This window comes from Apostichopus japonicus, chromosome 7 (genome assembly GCF_037975245.1).
Source record: "Apostichopus japonicus isolate 1M-3 chromosome 7, ASM3797524v1, whole genome shotgun sequence".
NCBI classification, from domain to species: Eukaryota; Metazoa; Echinodermata; class Holothuroidea; order Aspidochirotida; family Stichopodidae; genus Apostichopus; species Apostichopus japonicus.
The window spans coordinates 20,455,825-20,470,448 of record NC_092567.1 but is presented as its reverse complement, the minus strand read 5'-3'; the positions used below and the strand labels follow the sequence as shown (position 1 = coordinate 20,470,448).

General features: G+C 40.3%; 1 protein-coding gene across 1 annotated transcript; it reads right to left on the bottom strand.

The window, feature by feature from the left end:
• Positions 1-305: 305 nt before the first annotated feature.
• On the bottom strand, positions 306-13,249 carry LOC139969692 (rho guanine nucleotide exchange factor 39-like). Its single transcript, XM_071974840.1, has 11 exons — positions 13,092-13,249; positions 9,815-10,016; positions 9,271-9,455; positions 8,655-8,870; positions 7,133-7,251; positions 5,896-5,966; positions 4,941-5,107; positions 4,130-4,333; positions 2,727-2,966; positions 2,239-2,508; positions 306-1,550 (listed from the first exon to the last, which is right to left on the bottom strand). Exons 2-11 carry the CDS (start codon positions 9,933-9,935, stop codon positions 1,317-1,319), a joined length of 1,827 nt encoding a protein of 608 aa, XP_071830941.1. The 5' UTR covers positions 9,936-10,016; positions 13,092-13,249; the 3' UTR covers positions 306-1,316.
• Between the last annotated feature and the right edge of the window lie 1,375 nt (positions 13,250-14,624).

Sequence of the window (14,624 nt, the reverse complement as noted above, 5' to 3'; positions counted from 1 at the left end):
GAACAGAAAGATTAAAAAAAAAATCGTATTTACAGATATACAATATGATACAGCACAGCGTGTTTTTCATTCAGCATTTAACAAGAATATTGATAATTTAAACACAAGATGCATGAAACAGTATTATCCAATCAAAAGACACTCTTTTTATTTTAATCCTGTTTAATAGAAAAGACAATACACATGATCTTATAAGCCACATGTCGAGGAATGTTGAAAAACTCTGGAAAATCATCATAAAATTAGATCTACTGTACTAATTAAAAAACAATACATTCGTTCGGTAGCATATTGATGTCGGGTGGAATACCAAAATTTTGGTGCATAGATAGTGATTATTACATAATTTGAAAACTTAACTTTAAATAACTGACTTATTTTGATGTCTTTCTTACAAACTACGAGCCGCTACATTTTCATTTTTAATACATTTGTAAACAGTCGGAGATTGAATGAAATATAGAAAAAAAATGAGAGAAAAAAAAATTCAAAATCAAAGAGAGTCATATGTATTAGTTTTGAGCACAGCTATTATTTTTTGTTTCAAACTCAAGCGTTTACAGTTTATTTAGTCTTTAATATATTTATATATATTTTTTTGTAAACAAAAATCAAGCAAAGCGGAGGAATTCTGTTCCTCATTGTTGCTTACGTGATCATGATTATGCTTTTCAACGGGACTTCAAAAGATAACGAAGTGCTCAAGATAGGTATATCCGTTTTGTCAAAGCCAGCTTTGTGCAAATAAATTAACAAATTTTAAAATCATTTTGCACCTAGGCATTCAAGGCGAGGGTCAGAGCCCAAACAATTATCGATTTGGGGGCACTAGTACTTTATTTTTCAGGGAACATTTTTTAACCCGATGAGCGTTAGATTTAGCTTTGACATGCCAACATGATTAATTGCCAATCAGGGTAATTTTCATGGCAAACACCTTCTTCCCACCCCCCCCCCCCCCTCTCACACCCCAATATGCCTACAGGTTTTTAGGAAGTATAAAGTGCAAATGGCCACAAAACTTGTAAGCAAGGAACAAGTATTTCCCCAAAAATTATAAAGAACTTCAAATAATAAAAAATATATATACAAATACCTTTAAACCTATATCAGACAAGACATAGCCATTGTTGTTATTTTAAAGGGCTTATACGATACATATTTAATTGTCCAATTTAAATAATTGTTTTTGGTTAAATCTCACCCGTAAACATACACACAATTGGAAAATGGGTCCACACGAAATCTCCACTAATATCCGAAAGAAAGCATTCCCTGGACGACTGACTGAATTTTATCGGGCAAGTAGACTCTTGTCAGAGAATAACACACGAAGAGTTCTGCTCTGCGTAACTCGAGCCGAGGCTCTTCGAGACCTCTTCCCCGTCTTCGTAGTTCCTGTATGATCTACGCCGAGCGTTGTCCCGTTTCAGAGTCGGCAGAGATTCTTTCTCTTCCAGGATGGTGTGGAATGTAAAATCGTGCGTCGTGTCTCCGTCGGGTAGATCGGACAGGGCATCGTGGTACACCGAGGGCGTGTTTTCAACGTTCTGGCGATTGAAGATGGTACAACTTTGTAAAGTTGAATGAAAAACCGGTTGTTTTGGGGGAAAATCATAATATAGACCTATCTATTCACATATGGTATCTATTCACATGTGGTATTAATGTGAATTAACGGGTTTAAAGAGACGAAAAGAGAAAGACCTTACACATACAGTATAAACTGCTACTTAATGTAATACTGTTAACCTGCAATATGTTAAATGTTGATTGTTATTGACTCCAAATATGCTTATAAATTCAAATTATGGTCACTCATGGGCAAATTTCAACACACATATTTTTTTTTTTCCCCCCTACATATTTTTTTTTCTCCCTACATTTATTTATCAAATTTGAAGAGTCAGTGAATATAATAATCATAATAAATGCAAAGTTATATAGCGCCAATATCCAGAGGAAAACCAATGCTCAGTGGCGCTTGTGTTCAGGGAAGGCAGTCAAAAATAGATAAGTTTTGAGTCTGTTTTTGAAAATGTTAATGGTGGGTGCCGACTTGATGTGCAGTGGAAGTGAGTTCCAAAGAGTAGGAGCGGCATAAAATAAAGGTTGTACCTTTTGAAAACTATCAGCAATTGAAGGATCCTGAAAATTGAATACTAAAATTGCTGATATTCTGTGATTAGTCAAAAATTATTTAACGCCGACAGAGATGACCCCTCCAAGGTCACTTACCTCTCTCTTGAGTGGTAGAGGCCCATGCTCCAACCTCTTCCTCTTATTATACCTCTTACATTTCCTTCCCTTTTTCCTGGCAAATGGCGAGAACGATCTCTCCATCCGAGACCGCTTTCTCGATTTTGAAGTTTTCCTATCTTTGGGAGGACTGTAGCTGATGGTAGGGTATCCTGCAGCCGTGTCGACTGGAAGTGACATTCCTTTCGATGCCGGGACGCTCTTAGTTCTCATCGGGTAGAGGCAATCGGGCTGCGATCTCGGAGTGTTCTGTGAGCATTACATTAGTGAGTGAGAGGATCAAACGTTGAAATGCATAGAACAATAATAATAACAATAATCATAAGCAGTCATTTTTTACAACGCTTAAGCGACCACAAGTGTGGGAGAAGCCCGCAAGGGCTAATGGATTAAAATGTCAGTTTATTTCAGTTTTAACAATCATAAAAACTCAAGCATAATGAGCAATCTTGTTCTTTTCAACGTACCATGATGTCGTCGAAGACTTTGGACCTCGGTCTTGGGCGTAACGAGTATGGAAAAGGTGTGGAGGGTGTCTTTGGTGAGAGAGTTTGTGAGATTGTTTCCGTGGCGACATCGGAGGTTCTCTGCAGAGAGGACGTTTCGCTGACGTGGGTGTCGATGGCCCCTTTGAGGGCGTCGATCCAAGCGAGGGCCTCCTGGTGATTGGCTGAATACATTAAGAGGTGTTCATCTCCATACTGCAGCTGTAAGATAACATATATATATATATAGCTCTCCAGTTAGTTGTAGTATATTATATTATTATGTTAGGTTTACAGTCTTGTTTAGGGCCAAGGCCCTCTCACACGACTTTTATTACTTAACCCTGGTCATTGGTAACTTGTCACACCTACACACCAAAGTGTGCACAATTCAAACAATCTCTCCTGGGGCACCACAGTGCACCACAGCCACGTGTCCCCCGTGGGAATTCCCATAGGGTGCAGCCACAAACCGGTGCACGCAACTATATTTACAAGTTACCTCGCAAGTCGCCTTTAATACACCTGGAAGAAGAGAGGCAATGGAGATAAAGTGCCTTGCCCCAAGGACACAACGCAATGATCTGGCCAGGACTCGAACCTGCAATCCTTAGATCACAAGTCCACTGCCTTAACCACTACGCCTCCACATAGGGGACAATCCGACATCCAAATGGGGGGGGGGAGTCAAATATCAGGCAGACTCTATTATGTGAACAAGTTACCTCACAGGGTACACATTACACCTTGGTAATTGAGAGGGCAGAATAGAATCCATCAGATCAAACACCATTGCAGAATTGACCGAACGTCAAGCGTGTACGCTAACAGGAGGCTCTCAAAGTTAGAATTGGTTGCACACACAAAATTAAAAACTGCTACCAGACGGTTTGTTCACTTAATGGTCGAGTATTCTGGGACCGCTTGCCTACATGAGAATGTCCAAGTAATGCCAACATTTGAAAACAAATTTTTTACATTCATTGTGAACTGAGTATTAAAGTGATAATATTGTTGCAGAATTTCAAATTATAAATATCACATAACCATTTTCTGCATCCCATTATCAAAGGGGACAAAAAGAATTTATTACATGGCATATCTCCTTCAACTTTAAAATTATAAGTCAAAGAAAATTTAATTCCTGGAAATTGGCATTAAAGGAGAAATATGTCCAACATTTACTTGTTAAGTCCTACATGGTGAACTGTCCTCCCCTCATGCCCCCCCCCCGCCCCAAAAGAAAGATAAAAGCATAAAAGCAAGAGTTTTATCCTTTTCCCTTCTTTCCCATTTTTAGACTACACGGTGGTAACCATGATTCTTGCACCTTTTGGGGGGGAGGGGGAGGGGGGACTACTGATGCCCTTAGGAACACCTCCTACCTTAAACAATGCTCCGGTCTCCACGGCCCGCTTCTCCCCGAGGACCAGTTGAACGTCGCAGAGTCCCAATGGGATGACTTGACGACAGAGATAGGTCTTTGGCGACAGCGGTCTCTCTATCGTAACGTTCGGCTTGGCGTAGATGAGCATATCGGAGAAGAGAAAGAACATCCGCTCGCGGGAACCAAAACCTTTCCTGGAGACCTGCGAAGTAGATGAAAGATACAGAAATTGTTGACATCTGCTGTCGACCAAAGTTTGTTCCTCTGGTGACCAGAGGCAGTAAGTAGGGGGTCCCCCACTAGCCTCCTAAAAATAATGATAGGATACTTACTATAAGTATAACAAGGTATATTGTTTGTGTAAAAGTTAGTTTGGCCTGATATTTCGATCCTATCTTCTTCAGAGGCTGTATAGGTATATTGTTAGGTTATTGTAAAATGTAAAGCAACTAACTCTCTATCATCAAGCACAGCAGTGACAGCATAAAATTTTCATTTTCATTCAAGCATGTTCTTCACTATAAGGCCCTTTCAATAATTAATATATGAATAGGGGGTGGGGGGGGGGAGGGACTCCTCACTTTTATTGTAAGCTATGTCACTGGTGGTGGTGGGAGGGCACCCCCAGATCACTGGTATTTCCCTCCAGCTTCAATTATTGAGGTTGTTTTGATTTGATTTAAAAAAAAAAAAAAAAAATTATGATTTGAGGAGGAAAGAGATGCAATCAACCTTTACAAAAAAAAAAAAAAAAAATGAAAAATACTTTTTCCAGAAATAAGTCAGATAATCGGTGGGTGGGCTGGTACCTTCATTAGAGGACCCTCACGGATGAACTTTCTTCCGGGGACCAATATCCTCGGAGTGTCGACTCCTGTCAATCTCTGTTGGATGCTGAGCATCTTCTCCAAGTTCTCATTTTCTCTGATGTACTCGTTGATGCCTAGAGCGACTTCCCCCATCATCTGTGCAGCCTCTGGTTAGATTAAGAAGTAAACATCTGCCCATTCAAACATTGGAATAATACTGATATGGAAAGTGCATGCGCAACGAAATGTTCGAAAGGAGGGTGCCGTGGTGATATGGCTAAGGCGGTGGACCTAAGGATGGTAGGTTTGAGTCCTGGCCAGATCGTTTCGTTGTGTCATTTGGGCAATGCACTTTATCTCCATTGCCTCTCTTTAAACCAGGTGTATACAGTAAATGGGGACTTGGGAAGTGACATGTTAATATAGTTGCATGTGCTGGTTTGTGGCTATAGCAACTGTACCCTTTGGGAAGTCCCCCAGGGGACACATCGACCTGGGCACGCTGTAGTGTCCCGGGAGCAAATGTTTTAATTGTCTGCACGTGTCTGTGTGTCTGACAAGTTACCAATGACCCCAAGGTTAACTGTTTGACGTTAAAAGTTTGTGTGAAAATGGCCTTGATAAGTGACTGTTAACCTTGAAATGTTAACTTTAAACTCAATTCTGTTGCAATGTTTGATCATTAGCTTGACTAGTCAACTTGTGTTCTATCACACTTTCAGTCTGCTTTTTAACGTTTGAGTAATACTGATATCAACAATGCATGGGCAATGAAATGTTCAAACGTGTATGTATTTGTTAACCCTGTGATGTACTTTCATTCAGTGAAAATACCTGGAAGGTTTGATGATTTGATCAATGGCTAACTAAGTTTGAGTATTATCTAGCACATTCCGTATAACTGCTGACCAAAACGATTAAAAAAATGTCCCTTTTAAGTTCATATCTAGCTTACCTTTAATATTCTTGTAGTCCTCAAAGCTAGGAGGTGTGTGATCAACCAGTTGTTCTAACAGGAGTTTGTATCTACGGAGACAAAAGAAAAAATCAGGAAAAGTCTCTCATTTATACAACATGCCACGTTTCCTCTCTAATGGCATTGGAACATGCTTTTATAAACATTAAAATATTTGCAGGACAAAATTGAGATACTATAAAATTGGTGGGACTCACATTTTTATGTATTGAACAAACACTGTCAGTAAAGTTCTCTTTAATTACAAGTGCCCAATTTTTTGTAACTATACATATGCCTGGTACGGTAGTATATTACCTGCCGTGTTCAGGATAAAATAAATAAAAACTATTATTAATAAATTAAACGACACCAACCTCAAAGGAACAGTCCAGAGGAAGATTGATTTTTTAAATTTTGAAGAAGAACATTCATTAACCATCCTTGTGAACTTAAACATGCAATACTGGCACAATGTGTCTTTGAGATATTGGTAGTGGAAATTGTCACAGTTTATAGCAGAAGTAAACTTGAAGCAAACAGGTGTGATGTCATAGACTTTGCCCGATGACAGTAAAATGTCTCTTTTTCTCCCCTTTCTTTTCTTCACTTTAATGCTTTTGACCTACAATTTGATATGGGTTACAAATTTGTTTTAGGGTACATGACACAATCAATATTCCACATGACTATAGCGTATTCTCACATTTAATGCTGGAGCTGGTGAGAATATAATTGGACAAAATCTCAATGGGTGCTTGTCTTGAAAACACGCACACACACTGTTCGACATTTATTATCAATTTTCCATGTCGGAGCAGTCTAGTCGAGTCAGGTCGACAGTGGGTCCGGCTTTAAAGGCATTGAAGACTCGCCCCAAACCGCGTGCGGCCATCTGAAAAAGTTAACTTTCTGTTGCTTGCAAGTGACGTTTTGTTCGTGTTGCTACAAAATGCAGACAGTAATGAAACGTGATACCTTGTTATATTTAGCTGGACCTGAGATGTCCATCGATGGCTGAGCCTGCTATGTACACTGTGTTGTGGGTATTGACCGTAGCTACTAGTGTCTAATTACCGAAGGTAGCAAGCTGTGTGTGTATTTTCTGGGATCAATGGTGGTGTTTAACACTTCTGTTACACCTCAGTCGAAACTAGGTCAGATCACCAGCATGAGACGTTTCTTTGTGCGTGAGTCTTCCCACCCTTTAAGACGACAATCTCTATGAGGTTCTTACCTTGGAACTCTTTGTACTGGTGTGATCAGAAACGCCGGCAATGCGAGGGAACGACAAGCTTCCTTACCCTCCTGCTCCTGGAGAAATTTGGAGAATTCCGACGTCTTCCTCTCCCACTCCTGAAGAAAAATAAATTGCTGATGAGACTTCTACGAGATAAATTCCGTACTACCTTACAGTACCGTGCAGTGTGAGCCTGCAGACGGTGGACACTGTGTGTGTCTACACAGTCTTCTACCACAGAGGTTAAGTTTCTTCTAAACTGGGAAGAGAAAGCCTCATCCTCGCAACTGATTGATAATATTCAAGTGCATGTGTCAGGGGTGGCTCAATGTGACTGGATCTTGTTGAGTTTACAAATGGGCGTGGCTTATTTTACGATATGTCGCGACATCATTTCGTGGGTGGGGAAAACAAACAAAAACAATATGACATTTTGATGTGGAAAATGTGATATCGCAACAAGCCTAGTGCTTTGTAGTGGCAACAACAAAACAAACGGTATTTGGTTTCAGAATTTGAAAACAACGGCTGTACTACAGAAATTTTCAGAAACAGGAGCCCATATTTATCCAGGGTTCCTGATAATCCAGTATTAACTTTATTGTCAAAGGACCTTTTGCATTGACATGACAATATAACTAGATCATCTCATTACCTAAGACTTCCCTGTACTTCCACAGAAGCGGTAATGCACGCAAACTTTAACGCTCACATGTAAGGACATTCCCCTATGACAAGAGTCACAACCCAACCAAACTCCCCCAACCCTTCAAGAAGCCATGCTCTGAATGCATAAAAGTTAGCTGGAAATATGGACTTGATGTTAAAAAAAGCAACAACTTAATAAATTTCCAATTAAATGTAATAATAATAACAATACCAAACACTTATAAGGCACCCAATTATAAGCAAAAGTTGTCAAAAGCGCTATACAGATAACAACAAAAACAAAACAAAAACATCAGCAAAAATACCTAATGAAGAGGTACATTTTCAGCTTAGCCATGAACGGTGATTTATCCGGTATGCATTTTAGATAATTTGGAAGGGAATTCCATGACTTTGGAGCAGAAACAAATGTAAATTATTTTTCGGGTGGGGCTCTCATGCTTTGCGGACCGTCGCCTTATGGTGGCGTTTACATACAGTAAGGTCCCACCTGTAGAGGTGGGGCTCCCATACTTTGCAGACCATCTCCTTATAGTGGCATTTACATACAGTAAGGTCCCACCTGTAGGGGTGGGGCTCTCACACTTTGCGGACCATCCCCTTATAGTGGCGTTTACGTACAGTAACGTCCCACCTGTAGAGGTGGGGCTCTCACACTTTGCGGACCATCCCCTTATAGCGAGGTTTACGAACAGTGACATTTCACCTGTAGAGGTGGGGTACCCATACTTTGCGGACCATCCCCTCATAGTGGCGTTTACGTACAGTAACGTCCCACCTGTAGAGGTGGGGCTCTCATACTTTGCGAACCGTCGCCTTATAGTGGCGTTTACATACAGTAAGGTCCTACCTGTAGAGTCAGCATCGCTCTGTCAAAGTCGTTTGCGTAGGTGCAATACAGCCGCATGTAGGGAGCTAGCTGGAGAAACGCCGTGCCAATGCTAGTCTCTTCCATGTGTGCAAGGAGCTCCTTGTTGACAGACTGGATGGCCGTCAAATCACCAAAGATGTTCCTGAAAACTTGATCGGGGAGAATCCCTCGAGCCCGAAGTGGCGTCATAAACAACTGTGCAAGAGGAGAGAAAGCTGTCATGAATGTAGATCCTTGTTTGGACGGCAAAAAGAACACCAACTGCATAGATTACTGTATCTGGTGGGGGGTGGGGAGGAGTGGGGAATGGCGGGGCGGGGATTGTTCTTGGTATTGCATTTTGTGTTGTCTAACAAGAAAGCATTCCTGAGTATAAACTGTAGGTCCGTGTTAGTGCAGTGTCAGACACTAAGTATTTTATCTTCATTGCCCCCGGGCAAACCCCCCCCCCCCAAGAGGACTAATCCTTGGTTTTGATTTTTGAGGCTTGCAGTTCTACAGGAAGAAACTCAATTTCTGTACATATCAGGAACACATAACAAATGATCATTGTAAGATGGACAACATCAAGATTGTACTGAGTACGCATGCTTACGTCTACAACTACTTGCAGTTGTTCCTGGTATCTTCTCTCCGATGAAAATATTTCGGTCACGATCTTTTCCCGTTTCCTGTAAAACTTGTTGCTGTGAATGACCTTCTGTTGGAGGAACTTTTCCAAGTCTCGTTTGATGGTGTCTTTCCCTGGCTGGTTGCTCTTCGATCCGGAACTGAGTCGTCCTGAGTACAGTATAACATTATGAAATAAGAATCACTTACATGTTATGACAAGTATCAGTTAGTAGGGTGGTAAAGTACAGTAACGTGGCGATGCTACGAGCACGGTAATGTTCGTTGTTAGAGGAAGTAGGTAGTAAAGATACGTATCTCTCCAATGTTGTTCTGAGGTACATTTAGTATATTTGTGAGTTAATGTGAATTTGACAGTCTCTAAGTACGTTTTTTGTCTCTGACCTTGGCATAGAGTAACTTGGTTACAAAGTAGCTTCAGCATTTATTTGTTAATTTTTAACATACCACACTCTCCTCCCCTACCCCTCTCAACTGGGCTCAAGGGAAGTTTACAGTACAGCACTTACCTTTCAATCCTTTTCCTGATGCACTCAAACGAGCAGACAATCTCCGCGGGGAATCCATTAATCTCCGCGGGGAATCCATTAATCTCCGAGGGGAATCCATTAATCTCCGAGGGGAATCCATCCCACAGCTAGTTTACTTCCAACATAGATTTCCTCTTAGACTCAGGTAGCAGTTTTTCCTTTCATGAACTGGGGCACATGACTGTAAGGGGAAATGTAATATATATTTATATAAATTTTATATCTGCAAAATTGTCAAAGGAGAATGGAACGTAGGCTTGTCATAGACACTGTAACTGTCCTCACATAGGTACTGATGTCAATGAATTTGTTAGCCTTGTCAAAGTTGTCATGCTCAAGATTGGTTTGTTGCTAATCGTATCTTTCAGCATATTATACATCAAAGCATTTTAGAATCCAATCACAAAACAATATGACTACAAATTCTACAATACAGTATGTACATATAAGTAAACTTGCACACATTGCACAGTAAGTATATCCCACAACAATGGCTTCATTGTAACACAGGAGTAACTTCATTTCATTGTTACAGAGCTGGTTCTGACTTTGTTTGTATGTGCAAAGCAACATCAGGTCTGGGCTACTGTAGATGAAGGCAGGTGTTCAACAATTGAAAATGAACATGAACACTAGGCCTAGGCTGTATTTCTAAAATGTATTTGTAGACTGATACTTCAAATAGCAGGTCTTCGGTATTTAAAAAATGGTGTCAATGGTGAAAAAAAAAATGTATTTAGACTCCTGTTGAATCACATCATGTAATTTGCACAAAAGATAAAAAGAAATTAGAATAGAACCATTGGGGAGCTGTGCCATTCTGCCATGTTACTCAAATGGCAGTAAAGCACTTTGTATGTCAGAAAGAGGCTAGCACATTATTGTGGGTGCATTGTAGGCCTTTATGCACTGTGATATTGCTTCACTTTTCAATACCTAGGCCAAGGCCCATTTAAACCAACAATCAGAATTGGTCTTTTTAATAAACAATCAACCCAAATTAATTTGGTTTATTCAACCAACTACAGACCTGTCAACTCTCCCGGTTTTACCAGGAGACTCCCAGTTTTTACCCGAATCTCCCGGTTTCATATTCTATTCTCCCGGTTTTTTAATGTTTCATCACTTGCGAAATTTTCTGAAAATAGCCAACAGTTAGTCCTATGCCTATCGCGTAATAAGTGTAATCTAAAAATAGATTGATTGTTTACAAACACGTTACGACTGACACAGTGCTGTGCGGGACTCTCAACCAATATCAGGCTGCCTTGTCAGTTCTCAGACTTCGCCCACGTCGTTATTGTACGTTGGTTGGCCTTGGTCGAGTCCTGAATGCAGTACAGTAGTAAGGCGTGCACTGTGCATATGCCATGGTGCACAAGATTAATAAAACACAAGTTGTCACTTGTTTGTACATGCGGCATACCTAATGTGTGCAGTTCGCATGTAGGCTACATGTATACGACAAAAAACAGTTAACTTCTATGCCAGCACACACTTTACCTGCATCCTCTTCGATGCTAGGTGAATATCACGTCTTAAACTACGATTTAAGAAACGGCTGTTTCAAACCTCTCACTTATTCTTTCGGCATCTTTAATCCCTATTCATTGAGCACAATAGCATAACCTGCGTATAAACTCGTACAGGGATTATACGAGGTGTCTACGCGGCAATTTGTTTGTCAACGATTTTCTACGCGTTTGTACTTGTTTATACGTCTTAATACAATCCTGTGCGCGTACACATGTCCAGTTATATATACATGAGCGGTACTATCGACTATTTATTTAGGAGTATTTATATAATTTTAGTTGAAAAATACCAACCTCCCTATTTCCCACCTATTCTCCCGGATTTTTGGCCCTGAAAAATGTTATTCTCCCTATTTTGGGGTCAACAGGTTGACAGGTCTGCAACTATATAATTATATTTGAAGACATTGTATCGACACTTACGAACTAATACAATTAATACTATTCAATCAACATGTACATTAAATATTGTGTATCTATTCCCCAATCTTGTCTAATAACTACAATTCATACTATCCAGCCAACCATCACAATTGAAGACAGTGTAACTGTAACTATCCTTCCACGCGAATCAAAAACAGTTTTGCAGATACATTCTTGTGTCAAATCCATTCCTAAAATCATGTACCCATGGCGGAAAGTATCGAAACCAATTGCGGAATGGCATGGCGGTATGTAGCTATGGCTGTATATACTGTACCTTTGGTGGAATGGCACTGGCCAACCGAATTAGGCCTAGGCCTAGCCTATTGCATTAGATTTGCTACCGTAATTTGCATGAGTATTAAACAGTAAATTTACTGGGGTAGTGGCCCTAATTTTAATATTTGGCCTAGCGTAGGTAAGGTTACTCCGTTCGGGTACTCGATAGTTTAACATCATTTACTCTAGTCTTTAGCGTTTACTTATCCTGACATTAGTCGGACATCGCCTAACGTTGGGTGTTTCTAAAACGAATGACAATTGCGTTACACATAACGAATGACAATATGTTGTACACACTAAAAAATTGCGTTGACTAAAACGAATGACAGTAATGACAGCACAGACATTTGCTTCAACCGGATATCACAGTTCAGACTTCGTGGGTATCTAGATCTAGTAAAGTACGGACAAAATAAAAACGCACCTTATAGTAAGCGAAATTGTAAGTCTGATTTTTAAAAGTAAATTTAACGTCATTTTTCCGATATTAATTGTTAGAAAATAACAATTATAATCTTGAAACGGCTTCAGTTATCTTTCTGTATAAATCTACAGAGGTAAAAAGCACAGCACTCAAGCGCATTCTCACACAAAAACTTTCCCTGTGGTTAGTATCCGTAAATTACACCAAAACCCTGCAACCACGTAACATGCGATTTTCCTCAAATCATTTTCGCGCAGAAAACCAATAACCGGATTTACTCCACTCCGTTAATCATATCTTTTCTCAACACTGTCCTTCGTTGTCATTCGTTGTCATTCGCTGTCATTCGCTGTCATTCGCAAATGATAATTAACCCTGTACAAAGTCAATTGTCATTCTGTCATTCGCTGTCATTCGTTTTAGTTTGTCCCCTAACGTTTAAATAGGCCTAAGCCTACACAGTACAGTACAGTACAGTAATTAAGCCCTAACGTAAGGCGGTTGCTAAACTAATATCTTTTTCTAATGTAGCCTAGGCCTAGACCAAGGGAAAAACATTATTTAGGGGTCCACTTCTTTAAACACGTTTTACCTCTGCTGTGAAGTGCTTAAAAATCGTTGAAATAATCGCAGCTAAAGATCTCGGAAGTATGCGACTTCGGGTTGTATGCTATTCGCCTCAGGCTACAAATTTAAAATCTGAGCCACTCTGTTGATCGCACTGATTTATCGATCCTGTCATCTGATTGGCGGATATGAAACTCTGCTTCCTAAGTGGCCAATCAATGATGTCGAAAGTGAAGAAATCCATGTACAGTTGGGTCACATATGTGGCACTTTAATGTGACCAATTTGTAAACCATAGATTTTTCCAAAAAGAATGATCGAGGAAATAGAGGGAAAAGGTGATTTTAAAATGACCTATGAAAACCAGATGCTTTCGCGCATGGAAAGTGCATGGGAAGCGTACTTGAAAAGAAGATCAGGATTATACTAGAAGGGAAACTCATCTTCAACCTAGACTTGAATTGAAGCCACCCCAGGCGCGAAGCCAAGGGGGGGGGGGGGAGGCTACTATTGTATATAATGACAGAATCATGACGATGTAATTCTACCCCACCAAATTTGACAATGATGACGTATCATATATATATATTTATATATATATATATATATATACACAGGGGCGTATCCAGGATTTTCCAATAGGGGGGGGGGCGTCAGGCATGAATGATCGCCGTCCTTGGGGATGGGTCTAAGGGGAGGGGTGTACAATTTTTGCTTTCGAAGAAGGGCTGAAATGCAAAATGGTGTCATATGCATGGGCGGCGATCCGTACTTCCGAGTGGGGGGGGGGGGGATATGACCTTGTTGACTATCTAAGCGTAGCGCCACCATGAGTTGGCGCTAAGCGTACAAGAAAATTTTGGGATTAACAAACCCTCTAGATGGCCGGAAACGGCACTTCCCGAGGTTTCCAAGCGGCATATACCCAACTTTAAAATAGGGATGTCATGTCCGAAATATCTCATAATCAGGATCCAAAATACTTTTTTTTTTAATTTCGGGTGTTATTTTGGGAAAATTGCCCCTGTCAATCTTGTTTCAGGCGCAACGTTAGAATATTCGAGAGCTCTTTTATATTATTCGATGAAGAAAATGGCCTCATGCAGGCTATTATAGGCCTATACACATGCAATACACAATTACACATAGTTACATTCCTAGGTACCGATTGCTAGGGCATCCAGGTGAAACGTGTATTAAGCATTACCCTGGTTACATGAGATTCTCAGCAGTCGAGGGAACATGTACGTGTGTAGGCCTACTATAGGGCCTATATGAATACTATGAGGGTGCATATATGTACTATATCAATAAAAATATATATATATATATATATATCATGAAAATATTCTTATCCCTGGCATTTGGTGGGGGGGGGGGATATGGTGCATTACATCCCCTCCACCCATTTTCATGGGGGGATATATCCCCCCTCCACCCAGGATCGCCGCCCATGGCCATATGTGATCCATTTTTCGACCTTAATAATAAGCAACATTTCCAGTAAATATGGACACAAAATGCACAATTTAGTATGGCTGGCATGTCACTTAGTGTT

What these genes read in the sequence shown, in the direction of transcription:
- LOC139969692 (XM_071974840.1), bottom strand. Translation starts at nt 9,935, where the DNA reads ATGGATTCCCCTCGGAGATTAATGGATTCCCCTCGGAGATTAATGGAT. An exon ending in AACTGCAAGTAGTTGTAGAC is followed by an intron (nt 8,871 to 9,270) that starts GTAAGCATGCGT and finishes CCTCTTGCACAG; the next exon opens with TTGTTTATGACGCCACTTCG. An exon ending in GTGAGGGTCCTCTAATGAAG is followed by an intron (nt 4,334 to 4,940) that starts GTACCAGCCCAC and finishes TCTACTTCGCAG; the next exon opens with GTCTCCAGGAAAGGTTTTGG.